General features: G+C 41.3%; 1 protein-coding gene across 1 annotated transcript in view; it reads left to right on the forward strand.

Moving 5' to 3' along the window:
• Nucleotides 1-1,533: 1,533 nt before the first annotated feature.
• myo1f (myosin IF) overlaps nt 1,534-24,234 on the forward strand; it is a gene marked incomplete at its 5' end in the record, with an annotated part of 58,309 nt that continues 35,608 nt past the window's right edge. The window contains 5 exons of the mRNA XM_072438052.1: nt 1,534-1,671; nt 15,800-15,889; nt 16,654-16,748; nt 19,167-19,254; nt 19,556-19,645. Coding sequence (XP_072294153.1) covers nt 1,534-1,671; nt 15,800-15,889; nt 16,654-16,748; nt 19,167-19,254; nt 19,556-19,645 — 501 coding nt within the window. The remainder of the gene's footprint in view (nt 1,672-15,799; nt 15,890-16,653; nt 16,749-19,166; nt 19,255-19,555; nt 19,646-24,234) is intronic.

Consider the following 24,234-nt stretch of genomic DNA (forward strand, 5'->3'; position numbering starts at 1 on the left):
AGCTCCAGAGACCAAACACAGAATCAGAAAAGGTTTATTGCCATTGTCAATGAACAGAATTCACAAACATAGGAACTTGCTTTGGTGATTCGGTGCATTCATGTGCAGTGATTTACATTCTGGTTAAAGAGACTGTGTTTAAGAAGTGTTCATGAGTCCAACAGCAGAGGGAAAGAAACTGTTCTTGTGGCGGGAGGTTCTGGTCCGGATGGTCCGTAGCCTCCTGCCTGAGGGGAGTGGCTCAAATAGTCCATGTCCAGGGTGAGAAGGGCGGATGTGATCCGCCCTGGAGACGTACAGGTCCTGCAGAGATGGAAGTTTGCGGCCGATCACCTTCTCAGCAGAGGGCGCTGTAGTCTCTGTTTGTTCCTGGCTGTGGCTCCAGCGTACCACACGGTGATGGAGAAGGTGAGAATGGACTCAATGATGGCCGTGTAGAACTGCACCATCATCTGCGCTGGCAGCTTGTCTTTCCTCAGCTGCAGCAGGAAGTACATCCGCTGGGTCTTCTTGATGAGGGAGCTGATGGTGGGCTATATAGTGTAGACTACTATAGTCTATGGACTATAGTAGTCTACACTATAGTCTATATAGCAGAGTAATGTTGGTGAAGCATTCTTGCTCACAAAAATCTAATCTATCAGTAGTTATTTAATTTTATTAACTCCCAACTAAAGTGGGATATTTTGTGTGACTATATATTATATATTGTGAAATTCATGTGCAATCTATGTGCTGTCGTGACACATATTCATGTGTAATTACTGTCGTGATCACATGCAATGGTATTTATTTATTTATTTATTTGTCTATGGGAGTTTTTATTTATTTATAGGAGATCTTCTACTGAAAGTGTTTTTCAGACTTCCTATAAGTGATCTGTTCTTCTGTATCTACCTCTGTATCTACCTGCGTTGCACCAATGAAATTTCCCCATGTGGGACAATAAAGGAATATCTTATATATATATAAGATAAGATAAGATAAGATATTATATATATATATATATATATATATATATAATATATATATATATATATATAATAATATACATATATATATATATATATATATATATATATATATATATATATATATATATGTATGTATGTATGTATGTATGTATGTATGTATGTATGTATATATATCTTTACATTTAGCCCAGCTGCATGTAGTCGTCAGGTGCAGGTTTTCTGAGGTCATTTCCTAAAGTCATTTTCAACATGAGCGTCACCTCAGCTTCGACCTGTTTCTGGGCAACTGCCTCCACTTCCTCTAACTTCAACCACACTGACTTTATGTGTGTGACGCAGAGTTGGCAGAGGAGCGAAACTATACGCCAGATAATAATACTGCAGTAAAAGTAAGGTCAAGGTTAACAGCTGCATTTGGGGAAAATACTTCTCGTGTAAGAGTTTATTATTATGTTTATTATGTAATGTGAGCAAATGTAAGTACTTTCCCGTGTGGACTGATAACATGTGTAACTGTTACTGTCAAATATGTTACTAAAGTAAAAGTATAACATGACTGTGTTTGCAGGCCAAGTACCACTGGCAGAGTCAGAATGTCAAGCAGAGCGGAGTGGACGACATGGTGCTTCTGTCCAAGATCACAGAAGACGCCATCGTGGAGAACCTCAAGAAGAGATACATGGACGACTACATCTTTGTATCCTCACTTTGTAGACCACAGTCGTGTACTACAGACAGGAATGTATTCAAAAACAGATAATCTTGCATAGAATAATGAGTGCGTCGTATGTAATTAAAAGTATTAAAATTACCTCAATAAGTGATAGAACGTGTAATCTCAAAACATTATTTCCATGACATTAGACCAGTTTTGACCCAGTGTAGATAAATCATTCCTTGTGTGATGTTATAATTTACAATCAGAAGGAAAAAAAGAAACATTAAAAAAATACATACACATAGAAACACAAAAACAAATAAAATAATAATAACAATTAAAACCGCAGTAGCGGCGATGATGGCTCTTGTTGTTGTTGTTTTATGGCGGTTGGCATCCGAGTGTTGCATTACCGCCAGACTTTATTCCTCAGACGTTTTGTAGTCCTCAGACTCTGTCGTAGTCCGTAAAAGTACTCCTCCCATCGCTTTGGCGTTACAAAGCCCATGAGGTCATGATGTGTTTTTGTGACTAGAATAGTTGTTGTGTCAGAGACCAACCGGCTTTATTCCAGGGAGACTCTTCTTCACCTTCCTCGCCCTCTTTGACGTTCGGTGCTTTGGAAGTACAAAGCCCATGAGATCATGGGACGTCTTTGTTGTTTTACAAAGCCCATGAGGTCATGGGACGTCTTTGTCGTTTTATCCCTTAGAAGTCCTTCTTCCATCACTTTGGCGTTTCTAGGCCCATGAAGTCCAAGCGCGTTAGAACATCCTCTTGCTCCTCATCCTCGGCTCAGTCTCCAACACCCCCCACCTCTATAAACGTTTACCCAGCCCTGTGCTACATAAGTAAGCAACCACAGCCTGACACAAACCCTGTGACTGGATCGCCAGAACGTTCCGCAGATTGAACTCCCGCCCATTATTCCGAAACCACAAGGCCAACCCGGCCCTTTCTCTATCATAAGCCTCACAGCAAATCAGCACATGCTCGACAGTCTCTGGCACCCGACAGTGACCACACAGACCGGTCGGATGTTTGCCTATCCTACTCAGTGACCAATTGAGTCCAGTATGGCCAATCCTCATGCGGGCGAAGGCCCTTGGCTCTTGCCACCATCGATCACGATTGCCCCGACACTGCATTCTCCTAGGCTTTATTCTTCAGACTTTATTCTTCAGACTTTATTCTTCAGACTTTATTCTTCAGACTTTATTCTTTAGACTTTATTCTTCAGACTTTATTCTTCAGACTTTATTCTTTAGACTTTATTCTTCAGACTTTATTCTTTAGGCAAGGCAAGTTTCTTTGTAGAGCACATTTCATACACAAGGCAATTCAAAGTGCTTCACACAGCAGGAAAATGCATTAAAATCACAAAGAAATGACAGAAACAGAAGAAAAAAAAAAGAAAAAAAAAACCTAGCCACAAAGGGTAACGTGTTTTCGGAGTCCAACTCCTTTTTAAATCCTTTTTAAATCAGTCCAACTGATGGTAGACTTTATTCTTTAAACCCGTCCTCGCTGTACCTCCGTCACCTAGCAACAGAGACCCGCCGCTAACGCTGATGCTAATGCTGATGCTAACGCTGATGCTAACGCTGATGCTAACGCTGATGCTAAGACCACGGCACGAGAAGAAATGTTCTGTCAAAATAAAAGAGGAAGAGGAAGTGAAGGCATTCATTGCGCCCCTGCTGGCCAATAGTTAAAAAAACACAATATCTGCAATGCACTTTTTTTCATGTCGTCTTGAGTAGAATATAACCCATGAGTTTCAAACAAATCAGACAATGTTGAGTTTTTCACACAATGGGTAGGGGGCGCTATAGAGTAAATATGTTACATGGTATTAATTATTTCCAATAAGTCCATAAAAACACATTAGTGAGTGAAATATGAGCTCCGTCGATCAGTTCCAATAGGCGTGACTTGTCCTTGAAAAAACAAGAAATTAAGCCTTTTTTGAGGGCGTGTTGCGCAGAAACCGTAAGGAATATAATTTTTTTTGGGGAATTTTTATTAAATTTCAATGTCTTTGGATGCAAAAAAGTGTTGTTTTGAGCTCGATCGGACAAAAAACCAAGGACAAGTACGATTTTGAAAAAAAAAAGTCAAACGTGTCGGCATCACTTTGATTCAACATGGCTGACTTCCTGTTTATCATAGAGCGTTTTACTCGTCAAAGGTCACAGGTCAAAGGTCGCTCTATCACTGTCTCAAGTCTCATGTGCCGAGGCCAAACATTAAGAGTTTTTTGAACTAGTCGCCACTGTTGCGACGGGCGTTCTCACAACCTCCATTTTACTGGAGTTCACACATTTGTGACATTCATCAGTGTTCAGGGGGTCAAAAATGCCCGAGTTGTGGCAAAATGACCATGAAAGTAGAAGAATAGTAAGAATAAGAAGAAATATAGCCGCAAGCGGCAATGATCGGCCCTCGCCACGCCGCCGCCACACCGCCGCCACGCCGCAAGAGGAGGGGGCGCTAACGCGCCCCAATTGTCCTTTTATTACGCCTACTGCTGAATCTGTGACGCTGTCACATCTTCTCCCCTTTGTTTTACCATCAAAAAGCAATTTTATTTTGAATTCTTGGCAAAATGTGCGGCTTTGCCGCACAGACACCGTGACTCTTTGAATAAAAATGTGGATAACTTTTGATGGTCCACCCCTGAAGATGAGTCTCACCAGGCTGACGCCCTAAGAGGAGTTTGTGAAAGTCTAAAGTGTAAACATGTTCTGGCGATTTCCCCATTGGAATAACATGGAAGGTTTCGGTCATCGTTACGGCAAAGCCATAACAATTATGACATGGGTCTCATTGACTTTTTTGATGGGACCAAAATTGAGTTGTGTGTCAAATTTCATATAATTTTGCAAAACTAAATATTTAACCTCCATATAAAATCTGTAGGGGGCGCTGTGGCTCCAAATTAATTTATTTCACTTCAAGTAGGTTTAGGGCAAAGAGTTTAACAACTGATTCTAATTTGACGCAATTCGGACTTTATCTGCGCAAACGGCAGAAATGTTAAATTTGGGAGATTTCTGAAATTCTTGCTACAGTTTGCGGCTTCGCCGCACAGAGACCGTGACAGGTATCAATCTAATTTGGATAACTTTTGATGTCCCACTCCTCAGTAGCATTTTCACCAAATTTCAGCTTTTTAGGGCCAACGCCCTGGGAGGAGTTCGTAAAAGTACGACGTTTGGAAAAACTCCGAAGTCATGTTTAGCCATTTTTGAACCAATATGGCCGACATTTGGTTGGGCGGACGGCGTTGCCGTAATAATATTTTTTACTTCTCTTGTCACCATCTACCTCTGCGCCAAATTTCATGATTCTACGATCAGATTTTTTTTTGGGTCATTTCCCATCTCTCAATGCATTTTTGGTACATTTGGGGGCGCTGACGCGCCAATTTTTTAATTTTAGAAAAGGGAAATAGCCAGAATGTAGAGAGGCACGATTTTTAGAGGTGTGCAATTTTTTTTGACTTTTCGTCAATGTTCACTGGGTGAAAAATAGGGGGGTTGGTCCCGAGAAGAAAGAAAGAAAGAATATTAAAGCCGCAAGCGGCATCCAACGGCCCTCGCGGGCCGCCGGCCTTCCGACTCTGCGCTTTTGACTTGATAAAGATGGCGCCCTTATTGTGTGTTGAATAAAAAAATAACTTGACAGACGGCGACACATTGGACATGGCCAATCCAGTGCAAATGAACACAAGTGTCAGTCAAATTTGCTGCGCCGCCGCACAGAGACCGTAGCACTTAGAATATAAATATGGATAACTTTTGATGCCCCGCTTGTGTAGATGATATTTCCCAAAGTAAAGCTTGATCGAGCTATTGCCCACGGAGGAGTTTGTTAAAGTGTGAAGCGTAAAAATGTGGTGATTTGAGCGATTCTACGATTTTCCCATAAGGATAACATGGGATGTTTCTGTCAACGCTACGGTTACGCCGTACAAAATATGACTTTGGCTCTCATACTTTTATGATCAGGATGGCAAATTAGAATTTTGTTCAAAATATCATGTCATTTGGAAAAACTCTATTGTTTATAGGCCACTCTGAAGGCCAAATAGTCAGAATTCTGGGAAACGTTTGCGGCTCCGTCGCACAGAGACCGTAAAAGTAATCCTTAAAATTTGGATAACTTTAGATGCCCCACTTGTCTAGAGGACGTACACCGATTTTGAGGTTCGTGGGCAAAACGCACTAGGAGGAGTTCGTTAAAGTGTGAAACATAAAAATGTGGATATTTGAGAGATTTTGCGGTTTTCCCATAGGGATAACATGGGAGGTTTCTGTCATCGCTACGACTACGCCGTAAAAAATAAGGCATTTGTCTGATTGGCTTTTTTGATCGGGACGCCAAAATAGAATTTTGGGTAAAGTTTAGAACATTTTGGTAAAACTAATTTTTTACCTTCAATGTTAATTTAAAGGTCACTCTGTAGGGGGCGCTATCGCGCCCATTTCAATTTTGTCATCCTAAACTGGTCCAAACTAGAAAGTTTAACAACTGATTCAAATTTGGTCCTAATCGGACTCGTTTTGATCAAATGGGAGCAATTTTTAGATCTGCAATATTCCAAAATAAGTTGTCCAACTTTGCGGCGGCGCCGCACACAGACCGTAAAAGGTATCTCAAAAAATTGGATAACTTTAGATGCCCCACTTGTCCAGAGGACGTACGCCGATTTTGAAGTCGGTGGGCAAAACGCCCTAGGAGGAGTTCGTCAAAGTTTGACGTGAACAAAATGGCTAACACAGCGTGTTTTCATTCTCAAAGGAAGATGGCGGCCATAGGGTAAGTCTGGGGGCGTGGCCACAATAATATATTTTTTTTGTCCTCACGAGAGGAATGCGTGTCCCGAATTTCGTAGCTTTACGCCAAAGTTGACCTTGGGGCGTCTCCCATAGGCGCAATGTATTTTGACTTTTGTCGGTGGCGCTATCGCGCCATTTTTTAACGAAAAAAAAAATGGCCCAGAAAAAATAAAATTTTTCGCCAATTTTGAATTTTGGGCAAAGTTTGATGAGTTTTTGAGCATGTTCAGGGGGTCAAATTAGAGATCAAAAAGCAGAAGAACAAGAAAAATAAAAAATATAGCCGCAAGCGGCAATGATCGGCCCTCGCCACGCCGCCGCCACGCCGCAAGAGGAGGGGGCGCTAACGCGCCCCAATTGTCCTTTTATTACGCCTACTGCTGAATCTGTGAAGCTGTCACATCTTCTCACTTTGTTTTACCATCAAAAAGCAATTTTATTTTGAATTCTTGGCAAAATGTGCGGCTTTGCCGCACAGACACCGTGACTCTTTGAATAAAAATGTGGATAACTTTTGATGGTCCACCCCTGAAGATGAGCCTCACCAAATTTCAGGTTAATAGGGCTAATGCCCTGGGAGGAGTTTGTGAAAGTCTAAAGTGTAAACATGTTCTGGCGATTTCCCCATTGGAATAACAATGGAGGTTTTGGTCATTGCTACGGCAACGCCATAACAATTATGACATGGGTCTCATTGACTTTTTTGATGGGGAGGCCAAAATTGAGTTGTGTGTCAAATTTCATAAAATTTCGCAAAACTAAACATTTAACCTCCATATAAAATCTGTAGGGGGCGCTGTGGCTCCAAATTAATTTATTTCACTTCAAGTAGGTTTAGGGCAAAGAGTTTAACAACTGATTCTAATTTGACGCAATTCGGACTTTATCTGCGCAAACGGCAGAAATTTTAAATATGGGAGATTTCTGAAATTCTAGCTACAGTTTGTGGCTTCGCCGCACAGAGACCGTGAGAGGTATCAATGTAATTTGGATAACTTTTGATGTCCCACTCCTCAGTAGCATTTTCACCAAATTTCAGCTTTTTAGGGCCAACGCCCTGGGAGGAGTTCGTAAAAGTACGACGTTTGGAAAAACTCCAAAGTCATGTTTAGCCATTTTTGAAGCAATATGGCCGACATTTGGTTGGGCGGACGGCGTTGCCGTAATAATATTTTTTACTTCTCTTGTCACCATCTACCTCTGCGCCAAATTTCATGATTCTACGATCAGATTTTTTTTGGGTCATTTCCCATCTCTCAATGCATTTTTGGTACATTTGGTGGCGCTGACGCGCCAATTTTTTTTATTTTAGAAAAGGGAAATAGCCAGAATGTAGAGACGCACGATTTTTAGAGGTGTGCAAATTTTTGTGACTTTTCGTCAATGTTCACTGGGTGAAAAATAGGGGGGTTGGTCCCGAGAAGAAGAAAGAAAGAATTAAAGCCGCAAGCGGCATCCAACGGCCCTCGCGGGCCGCCGGCCTTCCGACTCTGCTCTCTGCATTTTACAGAGATGGCGCTAACGCAATTGTCTAAGAACTAAGACAGCGACACATTGGACATGTACAATGCTGTGCTTAACCAGTGCAAATGAACACAAATGTCGGTCAAATGTGCAGCTCCAGCGCACAGAGACCGTGACACTTGGAATAAAAATATGGATAACTTTTGATGCTCCGCTTGTGTAGATTATTTTTCCCAAATATGAGCTTGATCGAGCTATTGCCCACAGAGGACTTCATTAAAGTGTGAAGCGTAAATGTGAACATTTCAAGGATTTGGTGTTTTTCCCATTTGTGACAATATATTTGCAGCTCCACGGCACAGAGACCGTACCACTTAAAATCAAAATATGGATAACTTTTGATGCCCCATTTGTGTAGATGATTTCCCCAAATATGAGCTTGATCGGGCAATCGGCCTAGGAGGAGTTTGTTAAAGTGTGAAGCGTGAAAATGTGGTCATTTTAGAGATTTCGCTGTTTTCCCATTTCTGACATATATTTGCGGGTCCGCCACACAGAGACCGTAGCACTTAGAATCAAAATATGGATACCTTTGGATGGCCCGCTTGTGTAGATGATTTCCCCCAAATATGAGCTTGATCGGACAATCGCCCTAGGAGGAGTTTGTTAAAGTGTGAAGCGTAAAAATGTGGTGATTTGAGCGATTCTACGATTTTCCCATAAGGATAACATGGGATGTTTCTGTCAACGCTACGGTTACGCCGTACAAAATATGACTTTGGCTCTCATACTTTTATGATCAGGATGGCAAATTAGAATTTTGTTCAAAATATCATGTCATTTGGAAAAACTCTATTGTTTATAGGCCACTCTGAAGGCCAAATAGTCAGAATTCTGGGAAACGTTTGCGGCTCCGTCGCACAAAGACCGTAAAAGTTATCCTTAAAATTTGGATAACTTTAGATACACCACTTGTCTAGAGGACGTACACCGATTTTGAGGTTGGTGGGCAAAACGCACTAGGAGGACTTCGTTAAAGTGTAAAACATAAAAATGTGGTAATTTGAGAGATTTTGTGGTTTTCCCATAGGGATAACATGGGAGGTTTCTGTCATCGCTACGACTACGGCGTAAAAAATTAGGCATTTTTGTGATTGGCTTTTGTGATCGGGACGGCAAAATAGAATTTTGGGTAAAGTTTAGACAATTTTGGTAAAACTAATTTTTGACCTTCAATGTTAATTTAAAGGTCACTCTGTAGGGGGCGCTATCACTGCCATTTCAATTTTGTCATCATAAACTGGTCCAAACTAGAAAGTTTAACAACTGATTCAAATTTGGTCCTAATCGGACTGGTTTTGATCAAATGGGAGCAATTTTTAGACCTGCAATATTCCAAAATAAGTTGTCCAACTTTGCGGCTGCGCCGCACACAGACCGTAAAAGGTATATCAAAAAATTGAATAACTTTAGATGCCCCACTTGTCCAGAGGACGTACGCCGATTTTGAAGTCGGTGGGCAAAACGCCCTAGGAGGAGTTCGTCAAAGTTTGACGTAAACAAAATGGCTAACTCAGCTTGTTTTCATTTTCAAAGGAAGATGGCGGCCATAGGGTACTCTCATAAAACTAACTCATAGTTTGGGGGCGTGGCCACAATGATTTTTTTTGTTTATCCTCACGAGAGGAATGCGTGTCCCGAATTTCGTAGCTTTACGCCAAAGTTGACCTCGGGGCGTCTCCCATAGGCGCAATGTATTTTGACTTTTGTCGGTGGCGCTGTCGCGCCATTTTTTAACGAAAAAAAAAATGGCCCAGAAAAAATAAAATTTTTCGCCGATTCTGAATTTTGGGCAAAGTTTGGTGAGTTTTTGAGCATGTTCAGGGGGTCAAATTAGAGATCAAAGCGCTGAAGAAGAACAAGAAAAATAATAATAATAATAATAATAATATTTTTAGCAAAAACAATATAGCCGTTTTTACTATAACAACAAATGATACATCGTTTGAAAGCTCTAAGCCTTCCCGATGCCGCCATGGGGTGGAATCATCATTACGAGCGCTTACGCGCTCGTCACTCCCTATTCCGTCGGGATGCCCCGCCCACTCCCCATAGACTTCCATTGATTTGAGCAGATACAAGCATGGCCCATGCCTGCGGCATGGATTCTCGCGTACGGGACGATGCCAGGAGGGTTTTTGGAGGAATGCAGCGCTTCGCGCTGCTGTTGTCAACAATTAGTGAATGGGCGTATAATTGTTGACTATTTCTGTCATAGCAGGAGTAAGTATGCATGATCCATGCCTTCGGCATGGGCTAGTTCACTGTACTTGCCAGGGGCGACGGGGTACCAAACATGCGGGCTGCGCCCGCATGTTTGGTCAGACAGTTGCAACGCTGCCTTCGGCAGCGTTGCGGGAGCAATAGGCCCTCCCCCTGCTGGGGCTCGGGCCTAATAATATTCCGATGCGAAAACAATGTTTCCCATTTTTCAAATATCATAAACTATACATTTTCGGAAAACGCTCGCGCTTTCCTACCTCATGGTGTGGGTCCCTGGTCACTGACGGGTACTTTCGTTAATTTTGAGTGGGCTCCGCCCACTTTGTGTTTTTGGCCCTCTATACAGTAATAATGTTCAATTTTTGCATTACATGCTTATATGCACGGAACATGCAAGAGATGGGGAACGTATTCGTGAGGTACTTAGCGCAAATGAGTGCTTTATATGGGGATGACGACCGCTTCGCGGTCGTCATCCCAATGTAAGGTGCTCGTTTAGTGCGCACTTTTGCACGGGCTTCGCCCGTTTACAACGGTAATGTTCCATTTTCCTACTACTAATTAGTATGCACGGGGCGTGCATGAGTGAAGGAGTGCGTTAGTGAGTGTTTGGAAGTGGGCGAGCGCTTCGCGCTCGATTTCGTGCGCACTACGTGCGCACTTTCGCAGCCGTGCTTCGCACGGCCTTACGAGATTAATAGGCCTCTCGCCAGCTTGTGGCGCTCGGGCCTAATAATAATATTTTTAGCAAAAACAATATAGCCGTTTCCACTATAACAACAAATTATACATCGTTTGAAAGCTCTAAGCCTTCCCGATGCCGCCATTGGGTGGAATCATCATTACGAGCGCTTACGCGCTCGTCACTCCCTATTCCGTCGGGATGCCCCGCCCACTCCCCATAGACTTCCATTGATTTGAGCAGATACAAGCATGGCCCATGCCTGCGGCATGGATTCTCGCGTACGGGACGATGCCAGGAGGGTTTTTGGAGGAATGCAGCGCTTCGCGCTGCTGTTGTCAACAATTAGTGAATGGGCTTTGTTGACTATTTCTGTCATAGCAGGAGTAAGTATGCATGATCCATGCCTTCGGCATGGGCTAGTTCACTGTACTTGCCAGGGGCGACGGGGCACCAAACATGCGGGCTGCGCCCGCATGTTTGGTCAGACAGTTGCAACGCTGCCTTCAGCAGCGTTGCGGGAGCAATAGGCCCTCCGCCCTGCTGGGGCTCGGGCCTAAATATTCCGATGCGAAAACAATGTTTCCCATTTTTCAAATATCATAAACTATACATTTTCGGAAAGCGCTCGCGCTTTCCTACCTCATGGTGTGGGTCCCTGGTCACTGACGGGTACTTTCGTTAATTTTGAGTGGGCTCCGCCCACTTTGTGTTTTTGGCCCTCTAAACAGTAATAATGTTCAATTTTTGCATTACATGCTTATATGCACGGAACATGCAAGAGATGGGGAACGTATTCGTGAGGTACTTAGCGCAAATGAGTGCTTTATATCATATTACGTCATAAGGCGCTGGTACAGCTGGCAGCCCGGTGTAAACGCTCTCTCTTCTTTCTCACACTTATTGTGCTTTATCTCCTATATTTTGTAAATATAGTAAGTATATTTTTTCTACTTTACTGTACGATAGGGACACGCGCTGGAATAGTTTTTTAATTCAACTGTTTTTGACTTTTTTCGGCTGGATTTGAGCGTTTTTCGTTGCGTTCATTGTGTTGTTGTGACGTGAGCTAGCTCCGAGCGAGCCCACCAGCCCCCCGCGCCCTCCGGCCGCGCTAAAGTACGGCGTGTCGTCGGTACACGTTTATATACACGTTTATATACACGTTTATATACACGTTTATATGAAAGAGGAACTTCACGAACGATCGAGACACGCACTGGAATCGCTTTAAATTAACTTGTTTTGACTTTATTCGGCTGGATTGAGTGTTTTCGTCGTGTCGTTGCGATGTGTCTTGGCTCTGAGTCCCCCGGCTCCGGCCCCGCCCCCCGGCTCCGGCCCCGCCCCCGGCTCCGGCCCCGCCCCCCGGCTCCGGCCCCGCCCCCGGCTCCGGCCCCGCCCCCCGGCTCCGGCCCCGCCCCCCGGCCGGTGCCGTACCGCGTTTCCACAAAGGAAGAACTAATGAAACTGCGGAGAACTGTCGTCTTACCCGGAGATCGTCACGTTATCCCGTCGCAATACTGACCTAACCTAATACTGATGTGCAATTCTGTCGTATGTGCAATTGCTGTTGGAATTCATGTGCAATTCATGTGCAATTACTGTGAAATTCATGTGCAATCTATGTGCTGTCGTGACACATATTCATGTGCAATTACTGTCGGGATCACATGCAATGGTATTTATGTATTTATTTGTCTATGGGAGTTTTTATTTATTTATAGGAGATCTTCTACTGAAAGTGTTTTTCAGACTTCCTATAAGTGATCTGTTCTTCTGTATCTACCTCTGTATCTACCTGCGTTGCACCAATGAAATTTCCCCATGTGGGACAATAAAGGAATATCTTATCTTATCTTATATTATATCAATGTAAAGTGCTTGTTTAGTGCGCACTTTTGCACGGGCTTCGCCCGTTTACAACGGTAATGTTCCATTTTCCTACTACTAATTAGTATGCACGGGGCGTGCATGAGTAGAGGAGTGCGTTAGTGAGTGTTTGGAAGTGGGCGAGCGCTTTGCGCTCGATTTCGTGCGCACTGCGTGCGCACTTTCGCAGCCGTGCTTCGCACGGCCTTACGAGATTAATAGGCCTCTCGCCAGCTTGTGGCGCTCGGGCCTAATAATGATAATAATAAAGATAATAGTAATAATAATAATAAAAATGATAATAACAATAATAATAATAGTAATAAAGGAAAACCAATAATAAATAATAAAAAATATGTAATAACGCATTAAAAAAAATAAAAAATACAAGTAAAAAAGGTTCCAAGATAAGTGTCTTCTTCAGTCCAGTTTCTGTACATTTAGTCCATTTCTAAGTTGAGTCTGTAAGTGATTTTTTTCCCATTGCCGCATGTCAGTTTGTCCTTTGCATTTGACCCGTCCTTCCATGCCACTGATGCAAACTGTCACGAGCAGAACGTGCAAACTTTTAACCTTTATGTACGTCGTTTGATTCTAATTCATTCTGACGACGGTTCAGTTTAGAGGAAGCAGCACAAAAGAGCAGAACAATGGCATTCGGACAAACGTACGTACAAAACATTACGCCTGTGCTTTACTGCAGACCCGGATATATCTACAAAAAAGGGTCTTTATAGCAAAAACGGCCCCAGTAGCTTATGTAAAATCCTCATCTTCCTCTTCTGCATTGCTAGTGTCACAACAGCTCACTTCTGTCTTTTACACCTCCTGAAATACACAGGGCCAAATTAGGAGGACGAATAATCAGCGACTGCCGCTTGTCACTTTGTATCGACCTTTAGTATTAAACGATGACTCAGAACTGCATTTCCTCTAAACACAAAGAGTCGTTTGAAATGGAATTGATCGGGTCGTTATTTTTAATGTTTCCTAGAAGTGGAAAAGATGACATGTATTTTTTAATTTTATTTTTATAAGGAAGTCAAAAAAGTTCCCCAGTTACAACGTAATTTGTTTTTAATGTAATTTTTCTAAAACTCTCTCGTCGTAAGTTGTACAAAAGCTAACAATAAGATACATGGAAAAGATTTAAGAATAAAACGACTGACAAAGTAAATTATACAAAATTTTAATATTAAAATATTAAAAGAAAATATAAAAGAAAATTCAGGTTTTTCAATATATTTTTTTCAATTAAATTAATAATATATATATACCATATTTTCCGGACTATAAGTCGCACTATAAGTTTTTTCATAGTTTTGGCCAGGGTGAGACTTATACTTATATTTATACTTACATAATATAAGATAAGATAAGATAATCCTTTATTGTCCCACATGGGGAAATTTCATTGGTGCAACGCAGGTAGATACAGAGGTAGATACAGAAGAAAAGAACAGATCACTTATAGGAAGTTTGAAAAACACTTTCAGTAGAAGATCTCCTATAAACAAAAACTCCCATAGACAAATAAATAAATACATAAATACCATTGCATACTTATACTTATACTCCAGTGCGACTTATATATGTTTTTTTCTTCTCTATTATACAATTTTTAGCTGGTGAAATAAATGCAATACTGTGGAATTTTAGGCAAAACAATAGCACCGCCCTCTAAATAAAGTTACACAGTGTAATTTGATTATTTAGTGTCGACGTGAAGTGTTTTTAGTTGGCTCAAAAGAACATCATTAATTCATGTTAGTATAAGTTAGTCCTCTCAGAGAGTTTCCAGTTTGACTTTTGGTGTTATTTATTTATTTGTTTGTTTCCAGTGTAGGCAAAGTGCAGAAATAGCACCTAAACACCATAACCACTTCCTTTATAAGCTAGAAAGCTGTTTAGGTCATTTATAATCAAATATATACCCAAGGAATCAATCTATATATTTTTTTTTTATATTTTTTTATTTCCTATATTTAAAGAACATTGGAAAACAAATTGGGGAAGAAATATATAGCAAAAACTGTGATTATACAACACATCACTATATAAACCTTTTTGTTTTGCATATTTGGAAAAAATTGAACTACTGCTTAAACTGTTGAAATGACAAAATGACAAGGAGGGTATCTGTTATTATCGGAGATGAAATATTACTTAACACTTTATTTTACAATGAACGTTGCCACAATGATAAAAGTCGCTTTTCGTTTAGATGATGTCATTTAAAATAAGATAAGATAAGATAATCGTTTATTGTCCCACATGGGGAAATTTCATTGGTGCAACACAGGTAGATACAGAGGTAGATACAGAAGAAAAGAACAGATCACCTATAGGAAGTCCGAAAAACACTCTCAGTAGAAGATCTCCTATAAACAAAAACTCCCATCCATAGACAATTGCACATGAATATGTGTCACATTACACATTTACACAACAAAAATAATTCTTTAATGTGACAGCTTCAGTTTTGTCACATTACTGTCATTTTTAGCTGTTTGTTTTCCGCTCGACTCGTGGAAATAAAACACTGGACTGAGCTGGAACTCAACTATTAGCTCTGATTTTTGTTTGAATTCCAAAGAGAAATCTGATCATTCAAAAATGTGTGACACGTGTTATTAATCGGCGGATTTTTAGAATAACTGAAGTATTTTGACAAAGTGCAATGGCTTTAAAATAACTCCAAAAAGGCTCTCACACAAAACAAATGGCACCAATTTATTGGACAGTCGCAAAATGGAAAATTTGAAAAGAAGATTTGGAAATCAATCTAAAAAAAAGAAGAATTAAGGTAATACAAAATAAAAAAATAACAATTATATAATAATAATAATTTGTAAAGAAAAAATAAAAAAACACAAAAAAAAACCATAACAAATATAAATAAGTTATTTACGTTTTTTATTTTCTTTTGTAAAACCTGCGCAGTTGTGAACGATCAGAAAGTGTGTGTGTGTCTGTGTGTAAACATGTGTATGTGTTTGTCTCCTTAACCCTGCCTCTCCAGACGTACATTGGCCCCGTGTTGATCTCAGTGAATCCGTTCAAACAGATGCCGTACTTCACCGACCGAGAGATCGAGCTGTACCAAGGAGCCGTGCGTAAAACCACACAACACATATCATATACAAGAACACAACTGACAACACAACACATATCATATACAAGAACACAACTGACAACACAACACATATCATATACAAGAACACAACTGACAACACAACACATATCATATACAAGAACACAACTGACAACACAACACATATCATATACAAGAACACAACTGACAACACAACACATATCATATACAAGAACACAACACAACTGACAACACAACACATGTCATACAACACAACAACACATCATACCATACAACAACACAACACAACCCAACTGACAACAACACATATCATATCATACAAGAACACAACTGACAACACAACACATATCATATACAAGAACACAACACAACTGACAACACAACACATATCATATACAAGAACACAGCTGACAACACAACACATATCATATACAAGAACACAACTGACAACACAACACATATCATATACAAGAACACAACACAACTGACAACACAACACATGTCATACAACACAACAACACATCATACCATACAACAACACAACACAACCCAACTGACAACAACACATATCATATCATACAAGAACACAACACAACCCAACTGACAACAACACATATCATATCATACAAGAACACAACACAACACAACTGACAATCACACATATCATACAACACAACAACACATATCATATCATACAACACAACACAACTGACAACAACACACATCATACAACAATAACAACTGCTGTTTGTCTCTCACAGGCCCAGTACGAAAACCCTCCTCATATCTACGCACTGTCGGACAATATGTACAGGAACATGATGATTGATGTAGAAAACCAGTGCGTTATTATAAGGTAGCTTGTTTTGTGAATAGAAGTGCTGTTTATGTTTTCTGGATTCAGTTCACACTTTTAAACACGACAGAGGATATGAACATGAACTAATACACCAGCATTTACATCATTGTAGAGGTTTAAACCAGTCTTCTGTGTCGATTATTTTAGTAGTCGTCAGCGATTATTTCTTTTCGTTGAGTCGACTGATTGTTTTTTATTGTTTTATTGTTTTTTATTGTCGACTTTTTAAGCACTTTTTTAAAACTAATTAAATGTTTAAATACGCTAACTGAATGCTTCTAGATACAGACTGTTTAAAAATAAGTTTTTTTTTTACATTTAGATTTGATAGTGTCTTTGTTATTAAAAAAAATCATTCTTATTTGTGTTTTAGAGCCTGTACAGTCCCGATAACAATTACAAATATAGCCGCAAGCGGCAATGATCGGCCCTCGCCACGCCGCCGCCACACCGCCGCCACGCCGCAAGAGGAGGGGGCGCTAACGCGCCCCAATTGTCCTTTTATTACATCTACTGCTGAATCTGTGACGCTGTCACATCTTCTCCCCTTTGTTTTACCATCAAAAAGCAATTTTATTTTGAATTCTTGGCAAAATGTGCGGCTTTGCCGCACAGACACCGTGACTCTTTGAATAAAAATGTGGATAACTTTTGATGGTCCACCCCTGAAGATGAGTCTCACCAAATTTCAGGTTAATAGGGCTAACGCCCTGGGAGGAGTTCGTGAAAGTCTAAAGTGTAAACATGTTCTGGTGATTTCCCCATTGGAATAACATGGGAGGTTTTGGTCATCGCTACGGCAAAGCCGTAACAATTATGACATGAGTCTCATTTACTTTTTTGATGGGGCCAAAATTGAGTTTTGTGTCAAATTTCAGATAATTTCGCAAAACTAAACATTTAACCTCCATATAAAATCTGTAGGGGGCGATGTGGCCCCAAATTAATTAATTTCACTTCAAGTAGGTTTAGGGCAAAGAGTTTAACAACTGATTCTAATTTGACGCAATTCGGACTTTATCTGCGCAAACGGCAGAAATGTTAAATTTGGGAGATTTCTGAAATTCTAGCTAAAGTTTGCGGCTTCGCCGCACAGAGACCGTGACAGGTATCAATCTAATTTGGATAACTTTTGATGTCCCACTCCTCAGTACCATTTTCACCAAATTTCAGCTTTTTAGGGCCAACGCCCTGGGAGGAGTTCGTAAAAGTAGACGTTTGGAAAAACTCCCGAGTCATGCTTAGCCATTTTTGAACCAATATGGCCGACATTTGGTTGGGTGGACGGCGTTGCCGTAATAATATTTTTTACTTCTCTTGTCACCATCTACCTCTGCGCCAAATTTCATGATTCTAGGATCAGATTTTTTTTGGGTCATTTCCTATCTCAATGCATTTTTGGTACATTTGGGGGCGCTGACGCGCCAATTTTTTTATTTTAGAAAAGGGAAATAGCCAGAATGTAGAGAGGCACCATTTTTAGAGGTGTGCAAATTTTTGTGACTTTTCGTCAATGTTCACTGGGTGAAAAATAGGGGGGTTGGTCCCGAGAAGAAGAAAGAAGAAGAAAGAATAATATTCTGATGCGAAAACAATGTTTCCCATTTATCAAATATCATAAACTATACATTTTCGGAAAGCGCTCGCGCTTTCCTACTTCATGGTTTGGGTCCCTGGTCACTGACGGGTACTTTCGTTAATTTTGAGTGGGCTCCGCCCACTTTGTGTTTTTGGCCCTCTATACAGTAATAATGTTAAATTTTTGCATTACATGCTTATATGCACGGAACATGCAAGAGATGGGGAACGTATTCGTGAGCTACTTAGCGCAAATGAGTGCTTTATAAGGGGATGACGACCGCGAAGCGGGCGTCATCCCAATGTAAGGTGCTCGTTTAGTGCGCACTTTTGCACGGGCTTCGCCCGTTTACAACGGTAATGTTCCATTTTCCTACTACTAATTAGTATGCACGGGGCGTGCGTGAGTGAACGAGTGCGTTAGTGAGTGTTTGGAAGTGGGCGAGCGCTTCGCGCTCGATTTCGTGCGCACTACGTGCGCACTTTCGCAGCCGTGCTTCGCACGGCCTTACGAGATTAATAGGCCTCTCGCCAGCTTGTGGCGCTCGGGCATAATTATTAAAATACGACTGCATTTTATTTTTATATAGTCGACTGGTCACAAATAATAGTACGTTTTACAGCCTTAAGAATGTTTTTGAGGATTTCTGGACATTAATATCACCAAAGCAAGAAAATATATAGACATAATTTACCATATACGCCTATAGTAAACCGATTTATTTGCTTATTTCCTGAGTTTATGTTTTGCCGATACATTAATTCCCTAAATAAATGTGGTTTTTATGATTTAATAATTGTATTGATTCAAATTGTCGTCCTTTTCTTTGTCTCCAGTGGTGAAAGTGGAGCTGGTAAAACCGTCGCAGCCAAATACATCATGGGCTACATTTCCAAAGTATCAGGAGGCGGAGCCAAAGTGCAGGTAACACTTAAAGCGGCACCGTGGAACTTTTCTGGCGGAGGGCGTGCCACCAGCTTCTTCTTCTTCTCCATGGAGATGTTATTGCTTTGCCTGAAACGCCATGAAATGTATATCAAGCTTTCGAGTGTATTTGTGTGTGTGGATCTGACCTGTAACTCCGCTCCTGCTTGTTTCCATGGAGACAAATAAGAACCATAAAAGGGACCTAGTGTGTCTTTAACTGGCTTCAACTGAGCTGGCGTTCAATATTCTGCTCAGTGACGCCCCGTGCATTGCTGCTGTGTGTGTTTTGTGTTTGCAGCATGTCAAAGACATCATCCTTCAGTCCAATCCCCTGCTGGAGGCTTTTGGAAATGCAAAAACTGTGCGCAACAACAACTCCAGTCGCTTCGTAAGTTACCTACTGCTACTGCTGCTCCTTTGTCCTTTTTGTCATATATTTGGGCCACGGGACGAATTTCAAAGCTCAGGCGAGTTTCGCAGACCGAACATAACGTCAAAAATAAAGAAAAATTAAAGCCGCAAGCGGCATCCAACAGCCCTCGCGGGCCGCCGGCCTTCCAACTCTGCTCTCTGCATTTTACAGAGATGGCGCTAACGCAATTGTCTAAGAACTAAGACAGTGACACATTGTACATGTACAATGCTGTGCTTAACCAGTGCAAATGAACACAAATGTCGGTCAAATGTGCTGCTCCAGCGCACAGACCGTGACACTTGGAATAAAAATATGGATAACTTTTGATGCCCCGCTTGTTTAGATGATTTTCCCCAAATATGAGCTTGATCGAGCTATTGCCCACAGAGGAGTTCATTAAAGTGTGAAGCATAAATGTGAACATTTCAAGGATTTGGCGTTTTTCCCATTTGTGACATATATTTGCGGCTCTACCGCACAGAGACCCTAGTACTTAAAATCAAAATATGGATAACTTTTGATGCCCCGCTTGTGTAGATGATTCTCCCCAAATATGAACTTGATCGGGCTTTCGCCCTAGGAGGAGTTCGTTAAAGTGTGAAGCGTAAAAATGTGGTCATTTTAGAGATTTCGCTGTTTTCCCATTTGTGACATATGTGTCTGACCGTGGCCAATCCAGTTACATGTCTACCCGGAGACATTTTGAGTTATTCACATATTCTGAAAGTGTGAATTCAAAGCTTTCCAATGATGTCTCACTCACTGATAATATTTGAGTAAGTTGTGGTCATTTGAATGTATACAACTCTCAAACCCATTCACTGAGAAAACGGGGCTCAAAGTTTCTCACCGGAGTGAGCCCAGAGTCACAGGGGGGCTCATTTGCATCTCATTGAGATAAGCCCTCCCCCCTGTCACACTGACACCACCTTCCCCCTACAGCTGTCACTGAAGACTCAAGGAGTGTTGTTATTGATGGTAACTGGACTTGAATCAGAATTAGAAGTTACTATATTAAAATGGAAATACTTGGATTACAAAAGGCCCTGAATAGAATCAAAGAATCAGAATGAGAATAGGGTTCATTGCATTTGTCGATAAACATAATTCACAAGTGATTCAGTGCCAACAATGGTGCACTGAATGATTCAACACAAACAACAAAAGATAAGATAAGATAGCCTTTAATGTTACAACGCAGTAGATACAGGGGGAAAGGACAGTAACTTATAGGAAGTTTAAAAAACACTCTTAATAGAAGAACTCTTATAAACAGATGCCAGGGCCAGGTATACGAACTGCAACGGGTCCATGGCTTTGAATATATGAGATATGAGATAATAGATATGATATGTACACCACCAGAGTCCAATTACATCAGAGATCACATCCTCATCCTCTTCTTCGTCTGTGCACTCTTCTGTGCTGTGACTCTCGGCTCTTGGCATCAAAGCTGTAAACAAATAACAGGACATTTAAGAAATGGCTAACTATTTCACATAAAACACTCATTAACTATTTATTTTTTTTAACACAATGTGAGAGTTTCAATATAAATACCTGAAGTGCTGATAACTCTTGATCTTTGGAAGCCGTCTGAAGAAGGGACTCAGATGCTTCTGCCAGTCCAAGTTCTTGACAAACACTTTGCTATCCACCGTTCCAACAAGCTGTGGGATATTGAGGTGAGACTCAGGAGAGCTGTTTTCCACTCCCTGATGACAAGGGCGACAATGTAAAAAAATGAGAACAGAAGAAACATATCTTAAGCAGAGAGCAGCACTGAAGTTTTGCCAGGCTAATGTTTACACATTACAGTAGTCAAATAATATAAACTAACCTCAGCGATGTCTTCCAAAGTGTCAACCCTGGTCTTCATGTATGCTCGCTTGATAATCTGATGATCTGGGCGTGGCCTGCAGCTTCTGATGTGTTGGAGAAGCTGTTTCCACAGTGATCTGAAGCTTGATGTACAAACTGCAGGCTCACCTGAAAAACAGATGTTGCTTATGGTTAATTATACTCTAATCATTAAAACACAAAAAACACCAAAATAATGTTTTACACTTACCACGCTCCTTAGCAGACTTCACGTAGAGACAGGTCATGTCAGTCAGGGTGTCTTTACCAATTCTGAAAAGAGGAAAAAAAGGATTAGGGTTAACAGTAATATGGGAATAACACGCTTCACAGATAACAGTTCACATTGTGACGTTAACGGTGTATTTAAGATGCAAAACGCGGAGGTATTGGGACATCTGCCCTCGGCTAGCGATGCTAGCTAGCTCACTTGAGATAACACGGCTCGTAAAAGCAAAACACTTGCAGAACAGCACACCAAAACATAAACATACACTCGAGTTTAAAACCGGCGCACATTAAAGTGATTAAAAGCGGGTGTTTTAGTCGCAAAGCTTACCTGGTTCAGCCGTCCTGTTGTCTCTCCCAACACCGTGCACAGAGAGACACACAGGAAGCTGATAATGGCCAGGCAAGCGTGTGATTGGTTCGAGTGACGCAGTGCGTGCGTGACGTGCAACGTACGTAAGCCACGTGACCAGAAGTGGTATCGGGAGTTGTAGTTTTTTTCTCTTCCCTCGCCGAAAAATAACCCAATAACATAGCAAAGTTTAGCTTACAACTTAGCTCCGAATAGCTGCGTTTAGCTCCAGGCTGTGGCGCTAACAGCCGGTTTAGCACCATAAAACACACACAAAGCACGACCCACACAACCCACGGGCCAACCCACACCGAAAAATAACCCGATAACATAGCAAAGTTTAGCTTACAACTTAGCTCCGAATAGCTGCGTTTAGCTCCGGGCTGTGGGGGTAACAGCCGGTTTAGCACGATAAAACAGACACAAAGCACGACCCACACAACCCACGGGCCAACCCACGTCGAAAAATAACCCGATAACATGGTGATAACAGCAAGTAGTCACATTAAGCCCGTATTGCAGAGTGCACTGAAGCAACATGTTAGCTTAGCATTAGCTCCACCGGAGCAGACAAGTAAGATTCTAAAGTGATCACGAAACCGCCTTAAAACACAGCGTTAAAGCAATAATTTAGTAGTAAAGTAAAAGTGTACCTGAGTAAACAGTTCCGTTGCAATGTAGTCCAGGAAATGTAAGCTCTGAAGACTGTGCTCTGCAGACGGTCTGGAGTAATGAGAGGAAAACACGGAGCACGCAGAGCACGCAGCTGTAGCCATGCGGATCACAGCTGATTGGTGGAAAATGTAAACAATACGTTGGCTAGAAAAAGGTGATGCCCCCCAGGAGAGCAAGAAAAAGATCCGAAAACTCCACATTTTTAACAGCTTAATGTATACGTTTAAGACAACCAATAGTGTTATCTGAAGCACACAGGGGCTTATTCATAACTTCAACTAGCACATTCTGCAAAAAAATGAAAATCACAAATTTGGGGAAAAAAAAGTAAAATGCTGTTTTTCTCAGTTTCACCGAGGCCGACATGGTCCGACAATTGCCGTGGCGAGTCACATATATTTGCGGGTCCGCCACACAGAGACCGTAAAAGTTATCCTTAAAATTTGGATAACTTTAGATACACCACTTGTCTAGAGGACGTACACTGATTTTGAGGTTGGTGGGCAAAACGCACTAGGAGGACTTCGTTAAAGTGTAAAACATAAAAATGTGGTAATTTGAGAGATTTTGTGGTTTTCCCATAGGGATAACATGGGAGGTTTCTGTCATCGCTACGACTACGCCGTAAAAATTTAGGCATTTTTGTAATTGGCTTTTGTGATCGGGACGGCAAAATAGAATTTTGGGTAAAGTTTAGACAATTTTGGTAAAACTAATTTTTGACCTTCAATGTTAATTTAAAGGTCACTCTGTAGGGGGCGCTATCGTGGCCATTTCAATTTTGTCAGCCTAAACTGGTCCAAACTAGAAAGTTTAACAACTGATTCAAATTTGGTCATAATCGGACTGGTTTTGATCAAATGGGAGCAATTTTTAGATCTGCAATATTCCAAAATAAGTTGTCCAACTTTGCGGCTGTCCCGAATTTCGTAGCTTTACGCCAAAGTTGACCTCGGGGCGTCTCCCATAGGCGCAATGTATTTTGACTTTTGTCGGTGGCGCTGTCGCGCCATTTTTTAACGAAAAAAAAAATGGCCCAGAAAAAACAAAAATTTTCGCCGATTCTGAATTTTGGGCAAAGTTTGGTGAGTTTTTGAGCATGTTCAGGGGGTCAAATTAGAGCTCAAAGCCCTGAAGAAGAACAAGAAAAATTAAAGCCGCAAGCGGCATCCATCGGCCCTCGCGGGCCGCCGGCCTTCCGACTCTGCGCTTTCGACTTGATAAAGATGGCGCCCTTATTGTGTGTTGAATTAAAAAAGAACTTGACAGACGGGGACACATTGGACATGGCCAATCCAGTGCAAATCAACACAAGTGTCAGTCAAATGTGCTGCTCCGCCGCACAGAGACCGTAGCACTTGGAATAAAAATATGGATAACTTTTGATGCCCCGCTTGTGTAGATGATATTTCCCAAAGTAAAGCTTGATTGAGCTATTGCCCACGGA

This window comes from Eucyclogobius newberryi, unplaced genomic scaffold (genome assembly GCF_026437365.1).
Source record: "Eucyclogobius newberryi isolate DKJ021-1_F unplaced genomic scaffold, fEucNew1.0.hap1 SCAF_9, whole genome shotgun sequence".
Taxonomy (NCBI): domain Eukaryota; kingdom Metazoa; phylum Chordata; class Actinopteri; order Gobiiformes; family Gobiidae; genus Eucyclogobius; species Eucyclogobius newberryi.